Here is a 9,321-nt window from a genome sequence, read left to right on the forward strand (position 1 = left end):
ATGTTCATTATATGAACAGGACATCCGCAAGAAGTTTACACATTTCTCATGTCACAATGGAAAGGGAACTTTTATCAATGGAAAACAAACATTACATAATCAAAATCACTGCTGACCTGTTGGTCTGTTGACTGATTTAACTTCACTAGAAGACCAAGAGACCAAAAACACTGAATACCTCTGAAGTGCAATTTTAGACGTTTAAAGGCTGTTTTTATGATTTATGCAAAACTGATGCATTAAACAGTTTGGCTGCACCTAAAAATCATTTTTCAAAATGGTTGTTTTTAACCCAGCTCAGTTTACAAGGATACAAAACTGACAAAAAGCAGCAAATCCGTAGAGTTGGGAGGCCGGAACTGAGCAACGTTTGAAGTGTTTGCTTGAAATCTGACAGAAAACAAGAGGTTAAAACTCCAAAGCTAAGCCGTTCTCAACAACAGCCACTTTGATGTCTTCACCGTCTCTAAATAGAATAAAAAGCATGTCATATGTGAACGTGCACGCTTGAGTTTTTAAAACATTTGGAGTGAATTTTTTCCTTAAATAACATCAGCTTAAGGTTTAAATCTGCAGAGAAACAGAGCGTCTGTGGAGGAAAAGCAGCCGCAGAGCCAGGAAGGGGTTAAGGTTTTCTCCTCGCTGCTGCTCTGAATGGCGGCTGAAAGCGACAGGGGCCCCGGCATAAACACACAGGCCCCCATTCATCCACTCGCCGTGTGATCAACCTTGAACAGTGGAAGGCGTGTTATTGCAGCAGAGGGGAGGGGGGGGGGGGGGGCAGAAGTAGAAGAGGGAGGAGGGAGGAGGGGGGAGGACGGTGACTCAGGAATTCCACCGAGGAGCACGTGACCCCTGAGCAAGGCATTTATATCCTCCCTCTCCCCCTCTACTCTCAGGCAGGGGCCCCTCTGTAGCTCAGTGTTATTTTTCCACCCGAAGGCAAAACCAGCCGAATGTGACGGAGAGAGAAAATCCACAAGTGACCAAATCACATAATTTTATGTAGAATATTAACAGAAACATAACTGCACAAACAAGGCAAAAATAGGCCTGATATATGTTGTTTCGGTGGTGGGAGCCAGAAAAATGACAAAATAAACAAGATTGAAGCCTCATTCAAATCCTCTCTGACAGGAGCCATTTTGTCTGATGACGCCGCTTTGTGCAGTTTGAATTCACTCCCCAGGGACCAAAACAGAGCCCAGAGGCATCTCCGTCATCCTGACAGCGTGACACAGCAAGTTATGTCGAGAAACCGGTGACGAGCCGCTCGCTCGGCTCCCATTGTAACAGTCCCGGAGGGCTGGCGCTCATGACCTCACGTGTCCTGTATGTTTTCAGTGGAATCAGGGCGTGGGTTCAGTCAACAACAGCCCTGATCTGCTGCCAGGACTTGTTCTTAAAAATAAAAGAAGAGGCCGATGAGCTGTCAGGTTCATTCTGTGCCATGTGAAAGTGTTAGTCAGCAGCACGAGGAAAACGTCTTCATCCAGATTTGTCAACACTGAAGAACGGCCGACACATATTGTCACAAAGGGCACATGAAGCGCTGGAGTCATTCTGACACATCAACAAACGCCTCACTGAGCGACACTTTACAGCCACGCGCATCGCATTTCCAAAGCAGACTATTTTTAGGCCCTCGTTATCTCCCAAAGCTCGCAGGACACGACGCTGAGCAGCCTCGGCCTGCCTACGTGTGATTTACTGTACAAAACGTTTATGCAACACACTTCTACCCCAGCCTTCACCCCCCTCCTCCTCCTCCTCCTCCTCCTCCACTTCATCCCTCTAGCTCTCCTGCCTCTGCCTCTCTCCTTGACTTTTTTCCACCCACTCTTCCCTGGAAGCTGGTTTGTTCCTGTTGGAAGGTATTGCATCATGACTGAATCACAATTCGGCCATGACTCTCCAACCAACTCCTGGCTCGCTGATTATGGAAAATAAGCAAACCACAGAGACACTGGAGGTATTATTACAAGGTCTGAAACTGTATTTGGCAAGTTTTTTCTTAAACAAGTGCATACATGTACAGCTAGAAGCATTTTTTCTTTGTTTTTTTTATTATTTTTTTTTGCCAAGTGCTCAGATTAGTCACATTCTATGTTGGACAGGACTGTCTCCAGACCTAAAGTACACTGATAGACTGAAAAGAAACAAGTGTGATGGGGAGAGTCTGTTATGAGGAGTACATACCTTTTCATCTTCAAAATCATAGAAACACAATGTATTGAAAAAGAAAAATCAAAAAAATTATACAGCCATGTTTACGAAGTATACACTTCCCTTGTGTCCAATATGTACATGTTCGTTAGTTTCTCTGGAGCTTGCTGGATGATGTATATTTGGGTGTGTGTGTGTTTTTTCTTTAAGTCCTGGTGTTTTTGCCGTAGTCAGATTACAAAAGGAAAGAAGTTCAAGAAAAGCAGCTGGTGAACATCTCAAGGGTCCCTCTCCTTTTTTACCTTTATGTCCCCAGCCAGGATGGTGGCTATTTCCCCCTGCATGAAAGCCCAGGGCACATTGGAGCCGACGAGCGGGCACCGCTCACCGCTGGGGCAGTACACCTCACCAGTGGCGCCCTGCTGCTTGATGCTCTCCCGGGAGCAGGGGAAACAGAACTTGTGTGAGGGCACCGACGGGCACTGGACGAAGTGAGTGTCCTCCAGCCGCTCATGGCACAGAGTGCAACACAGCGGCACGCTGCCAGGCGGGACAGAAGAGTCTGGAATGCTCTGTGGTGGCGGTGCATGGGGGTCCATGCTGCCAGGCGCGTGCAGAGCGGAGGGGTTGGCACTCACAGGCCCATCCCTCTGGGCCAGTCTCCTCTGAGAGGCCGAGGACGGCGACAGGGGGCTGCCGCTGTTCCGCCGTGCACCTGCTGTGGTGGAGTGTACCTGATTGGCGTCCTTAGGTGAGCCTGTGCTGCCAGCGTTGTCAGTGGCAAGGATGAGTGCCGCCATGGGAGATTGGCCATTCTGCGCTGTAGCAGCCTCAGGCGGCGTGGTGCGGGAGTGGGGGGAGATGGTGGAGGGGGGAGCTGCCGAGAAGCCGGGCAAGGCGGCTGGGGGCATCTTCAGGACCTCAGAGGGCGAGGGGAGCCACGGCTGGCCCTCACCACCGTTCATCTTGGGGGCGCTGCCCTCACCATCTGGCTCTGGGGAAGCCTTCCTCTTCATGCTCCGCGGGTGCTTCCCCCTGTCTGTGACAGAGGAACAGGAAGAGGGAGGGTTAATGCAATCACACCACACTGCACTACACACAAACACTACAGCGTGCAGCCCTGTGAATACTGAAACACAGGAAATTTCTCAACAGTGAATAAAAGCTTTGTTTATGTCGCTGCAGTTCTGTGCCAAACCTCCGCGTGCAGAGGTGAACGGGTCCGTGTCAGCCGCGTGGCGTCACCGAACAGCTCGGTTTAAACGCACGTCAGCACCGAGCGTAAAAATTGCTGACACATAATTTCAGTGCAGCTAAATTCCTGCTTTCACAAAGCGTGCCAGTTTCAAACTGTCCAATGATGGCAAAACCTGAAATAGTCCTACCTGTTTTTGAGGAAGTGGCACTTGCTTCGTATCCCATCACCCGCTGCATGGCGGCGTGGTCCTTTTTAAACCTGCTGTCGAACGTGTGCAGCGCCATCAGGTCCCTGACTGTTTTGCCTTTGCCTATCCACTCCTTGTGGCTGTCCGACATGTCCGACAGGCTGTCTGGCCTGTGCTTGTCTTTCAGATCCTCCGGACGCTTGCCGTGCTCCCCGGGGCCAGGCGCGGCAAGAACCCCGGGCAGACCCATTTGAGACGGGCGGCCGTTGAGTGGATGTATGGTCGGTATGCCGCCGTTCACCAAAGGCACCAGGTTGGGAGGAACCGTGCTAGTCCTGCGGGGGTTGGGGCTTTGACGGTTCAGCTCCGGAGGCTCGTCAGGTTTTGGAAATCCGTTCGGCATGGGAAGGCCGTTTGCCTGCCTCCCTGGCTGATACTCCGGTCCCAGGCGGGGTGGCCGGTCGGACAGCGGGTAGCGGTCCAGCGGCTGCGGCGGACGGGAGCTCGAGTCTCCAGCCGAGTGGTTGATCTCCTTCCCGGCGTGCTGGGGCTTCCCCGGGCCCGGAGAGCGGCCATCCTGGAAGCCGTGTGCTCTCTTCAGCTGCCGAGCAGTCTCGATAACAAATTCAATCCGATCGGCTCCCTCGTAGTTGACACATCCACGGCAAACGGGCTCGGTAAAATCCCAGATCATCGCCCACGGCATGCGGGGCAAGTCGCACAAATAGCAGGACTGCCTTCTGGAGGCAGCGACCGCCGCGGAAGACATGTTGTAACCCCACAGCGAATGCAAAACTCTCCAAAATGTCCGTTGGCTCGTTTACGTTGCTGTAAGGAAGAAATAACCAACAATTCGAATAAAATGCGGTAGTATTTTCCCTCAGAAAGCAGCAGAGTCACACCGACTGGAGTTCATCGTAGTTGTGTCCTTCGCCTCGGCGCGCCTCCGTCTAAGCTCGCGCTTACAATTCAGCTCGAGCTCTCAATGTAGGTCCGTGACGTCAGCGCCGACACTCGGCTCGTGCTCCAGGGTTCTATTTACTGGATTCTTCGACGACCCCTCGGGCGCATGCTCACCGTGTCTCTATCTTTATCCGGAGAGCTTACACCCAAAGATTGTCAGTGTTGGGGAAGAGGCATCACTCTGTGTCGGTTTCGCTGTGACCACAACACCGCACAAACTGCTGCTACTGTCAAAAACTGTCAAAAGCAGTTACCAAATGCTGATAAATAAGAAACAACAGTGAATTTTAACTTGAAAGTCCAATTGATGACAAAATGCTAAAATAAATAAACAAACAACCCAAAGAGAAGGGAGATTTGCCTCCAAATTAGCTGTCACTGCTATCAGGGAGAATGAAAGCTAACAGTTATTATGGTACACTGAGTAAAAGTAATGATATTAGCCAAATACTAACTCTACAGATCTTGTTCCTGGTGAGTTTGACTAATGTGTCACTAGCTAACAGGAATGAAATCATGAATCCATAACCAAAGACATTACAGGTTTTAACCTTTCCATATGTTAATGTGGAGTTTTTCCAAATTCTGCTGTTAAGTCTGCATTCACTCCATGTCAACAGACAGGAAAACCCTTATGGATTATTTCAAGATGGTTACCCTTTTTGTAGCCATGCAGTAATGCCAGAGGCACTAAAATTAAGCATGAATTGGTTATTTGTTAACGCATAAAGCAATAACAACAAACAGTATGCCTCACTTTTAATTTGCTGAACTGGTTGTGTTGGTGCTAATACTGGATTTTATTTTGATAAATTAACACAGTGATGGTAGCCTTGTACTGCTTTGTTGAGGGGGGTTCGATCCGACCCAACTTCAAACTTAAAAGCAAAAACAAACATTTCATTATACTTTTGAGCACGAAACTTTGCATTAAGTTGTCTTCCAGATAAATTGCAATGAAACATAGTGATGAGATTTGGTCGGAATAATCTTAACATGCTTTATTGAAGGTATCTGCTCTGTGGTTCAAATGTGCCCCTGGAATTTGCGGCAGAGTGAGACCTCTACCGTCACTTCCCTCCTCTCTGCCCGCAGGGACCCGAAGAGCTTTTATAAATACCAGAATCCTGAACGGCGAGTTCAGCTGAGCCGGCAGGATGCACACAGACTCATGAAGAGTTCAACAAGTGCTGCACCCATAGGCTTTATTTTGGAAAGCTAACTTTGTATTTGTTCATCTTCTTTTTTATATATATTTTGCATCTTTACATCAAGAGCATATGACAAAATAAAAATAGACATTTGAGGTATTGACTGAAAGCTTATTTTGGGGTGTAAAACAAAAGAACTCTGCAGAATGAATGCAACAAGTGTGCAGAAGATGTTTGGCCTGCAGGTTCAGTCCGTCCGCTGAATGGCTACTGCATTCCAGTCCTAGTGCCAGGGACCCGTGACGCAATAAGGTGAACAGCCAATCACAGAATTCAGCAGTTGTTACCAAGCAAACTGTAAATCTCCTGCCCTCCATTCAGAGCTGAACTAACTGTACACTGAGGACAGACTGAGGCCTGAACATTAAACATAAAACCAGTTCTCTCTGTTTCCACCCAAACATCCTGCTAACAGGACACACTGCCATGATCTAAATTCATGTCAGATGACACAGAAAACTATTCTTTATTATTAACATATTATTATTATTTATTTATTTACTTATTTATATTTGTTTCTTAAAATAAGTGAAAAAATCTACCAGTGCACTAATATTATTTAAACCTGTTTGGAAACTCTAGAAACAAGGTGATTTCAGTTGGAAACACATTGAAAGTTTAGGACTCAGTTATCAATCAAAAATCAACAAATTATCTGTACACATCATGCCACAGTACATTAACCTATTAGACACAGTGACACTAGTTTGTTCATTTGATCAGTCTATTATCCTTTAAAACAAACAGTAGATTCCAGGTGAGGACAGCCTTTCAGCATCTTGAGATGGAGGTAAAAAACTAAATTGTTGTATTTTTAAGGAAAGTCATATGCAGGCCTGGCAAATCATGGATTGAAGACAGCCCCAGAAATAAAGCAGTGTCAAATAATGGTCAAAGTGAGGATCTGCGCTTACAGAGAAGAGGGATTCAGGGGAAGAAGCAGTCGACTCATCTGTGTGATAGTGCTGGTGTCTGGCCAGCAGTGAGTCAGCAGCATCATCTCTTACTCACAGCCTCCCGGCTCGACATGGCCGAGGCCCGTCTCCACTCGTCTCTCTTCACAGCTTCATGACATGGCCTGTCTCACTCGCCCAGTCAGCTGATGCAAGGAGAGGAAGCAAGGGGGAAGAGGCAGGCGTGGTGAACAATGCGTCCTGTTTTCTCCAGCGTGGCCTCGGCTGCTGCAGGCAAATGTGCAAGAACGGCGAGCTGTTTGCATCCTGGATGGCGTTCACGCATGAGTTGCCTTGAAGCAATCTACAGTGGGAGAGGAATGAAATAGGTGCAATACAGCAGAGTTACATGAAGATTGTTCTTCAATTCAAATGCCTTCTCCTCAAACACAGACACTGTATTTCAGTGTATTTTACATTATAGTATAGTCTGATTGTTACAAGACTCCTGTTTAAAGCTATTAATTACTGCATCCAATTATTGATTTTACAGGTATTTTTTCCAAACTAAAGACACTTAAGACCTTATGCCAAATAATAATTGAGCATAGTTTAAGTCATTTTCACATCTACAGCGTCAGACCACATAAAATCAGGCCTGGAATAAGATACTACAAAAAATACTACAGAGGGAAGACCTTCAACTCTCTATTCTCATCATTGCTCACGCTCAGATAACCAGCCACTGACAAAGTGGACTAAAGTGGCAATTCCCCATGAAGAGTTGTAACACGGGTATTTTATTTTATTTAAAGCTGCAGGACGCAACATTATTTCATTATTCACATCTGTTAAAACAATTAATTTTTGGCAATTGCGTGTCACTAACAGTAATTAGTTCATGTATTCAAGGCTTGGGTTGCCAAGAAATGTGGTTCAGATATTCATGTTCCCCACAGGATGAATTCTAATAACTTTAGTGATCCTCTGACTTTTCATGTAGCACCATCATCAGGTCAACATTTTAATGTGTCCATTAAAAGGCTCGTTAGCATGTTAGCATCCTAGTAGTATTTAGTCATAGAGCTGCTAACATAGCTGTCAGAATGCATCATATGCAAATTGCCTGTGACTATATACAAAGTACAACACAGCTCATGTTAGCCACTGTGTTAGCATAGACGAGTCAGAAAGACATATGTATTGAAGAATGCAAAGAAGGTGCCATTCAAACTGTAAAATTTGCAAAGAGTATCCGGGTGTGATGGAACCTGAGTGTCTTAATCAGGATTTCATCATGGCTGCTGGTCGTCTCAGCCTTTCTCCTAATGACCCATCACAACCTCCAGACTTAACCACCTCCACCACCTATAAATCCCCTCAGTCAGCTGACGGATCATCCTGTTTCTGCCTCCCACAGTGTCGAGGGGAGGGGAAATCCTTCATGTGATTTCACTTCCCAAATGGAAACACAAACATGAACTGACAGCAGGAACGACATTTCCCACATCATTCACTCAGCACTTAAACACATAGGGTATGTTATTTTAGCATTTTGAGCTCAGGGTCTCTGTATTACATCAGAATCACTGATCAACAGGTTGAGAAAATGAACAGAGATTTGAAACAGAGACACAGCAGACAGAAATGCACAGTGCTTCAAACCTTTTCCTGTAGATATCTCATTGACTGAAATGTTAGGTGTGTTCTTAACAGATACTGCAACATATAACTATAAATGACAAACGTGAAGTACAGGCAGTATTTCCAACTTTTCGCTAAGGTCAGAAATGTCACTGTGGATATTATTTATCTTCACTCTTACTCTTTAGGCTGCACACAAACAGAAAAAAGAATAATTACAAGGATGAAAGCATGACAAAAAGTCTAAATAAAAAAAAAAAAATCCAGGCTTGATGGAGGAAAACAAGATGATTCTGATGATGACAAATTTGAGGAGACGTAATTTGCTAAAGAAATTCTGTTTGAGCACAGACAGTAGAAATATTCGCCTTTAAACAAACTACCCCTCCTCCTCACATCCTGATTGTACACACAATAAAACACTCCTGTGACTCTAGATCCTGTATCAGACTGTAAACCAGTCGCAGGGTATGGGATGCCACAAGCTAATGAAGCTCTGTCAGCCGAGTGTGTTTTGCCTGATCAGCGGGGTCTTTAAATAGCTTCCCTGTGGGCCACTCAGATGGGAGATTTGCAGACTTGGCCTCATGTCTGCAGGGGTCGACCCAGTCAGTTTATTCAGCTTAGCAGTTTCACATGGGGGTGGAAGTCTGCATGATGGGAAATCATCTTGGGGAAAGACAGAGCTGAGGGGGTGACGCTGGGGTCAAACTGGAGCTCCAGGAATGATTAACCATTTACAGTTCATTCCACAGAACTCACTGTTACTAAGAATATCCTTTATTTCATTTATCAGCAGCATTGCTAAGAGGGCTTGTGGTGACACACCATCTGGTTCTCATGCTGGTCGTCTGCTCTGTCAGCATCCGATTCAGACCACCTCAAAATAGTTAAGTACAGTTACATGAAATGTTATCAATACTTCTTTGAACTTGCAATAACTGATTTTCTTTTGTCCTCTTGGGCAGCGGAAACAAGTAGCGACCACAACATTGACGTATCATCGCCCTTTAAGTCGATGCGTTAAACTTGTTAGCAAACGGTTGGAGCGACATGTCA

At 46.0% G+C, this 9,321-nt stretch overlaps 1 protein-coding gene across 1 annotated transcript; it reads right to left on the reverse strand.

Annotated features, from left to right (window-relative positions):
- Positions 1-1,973: 1,973 nt before the first annotated feature.
- Positions 1,974-5,237, reverse strand: irf2bp2b (interferon regulatory factor 2 binding protein 2b). The gene is made up of 2 exons (XM_076728569.1): positions 3,552-5,237; positions 1,974-3,205 (listed from the first exon to the last, which is right to left on the reverse strand). Exons 1-2 carry the CDS (start codon positions 4,318-4,320, stop codon positions 2,445-2,447), a joined length of 1,530 nt encoding a protein of 509 aa, XP_076584684.1. The 5' UTR covers positions 4,321-5,237; the 3' UTR covers positions 1,974-2,444.
- Between the last annotated feature and the right edge of the window lie 4,084 nt (positions 5,238-9,321).

The sequence above is a fragment of the Chaetodon auriga genome, chromosome 4, assembly GCF_051107435.1.
Source record: "Chaetodon auriga isolate fChaAug3 chromosome 4, fChaAug3.hap1, whole genome shotgun sequence".
NCBI classification, from domain to species: domain Eukaryota; kingdom Metazoa; phylum Chordata; class Actinopteri; order Chaetodontiformes; family Chaetodontidae; genus Chaetodon; species Chaetodon auriga.

Bases quoted from the DNA above. Each gene is read 5' to 3' on its own strand.
- irf2bp2b (XM_076728569.1), bottom strand. From the start codon at position 4,320: ATGTCTTCCGCGGCGGTCGCTGCCTCCAGAAGGCAGTCCTGCTATTTG. The intron at 3,206-3,551 runs GTAGGACTATTT...CCTCTGTCACAG, and splicing joins TGCCACTTCCTCAAAAACAG to ACAGGGGGAAGCACCCGCGG.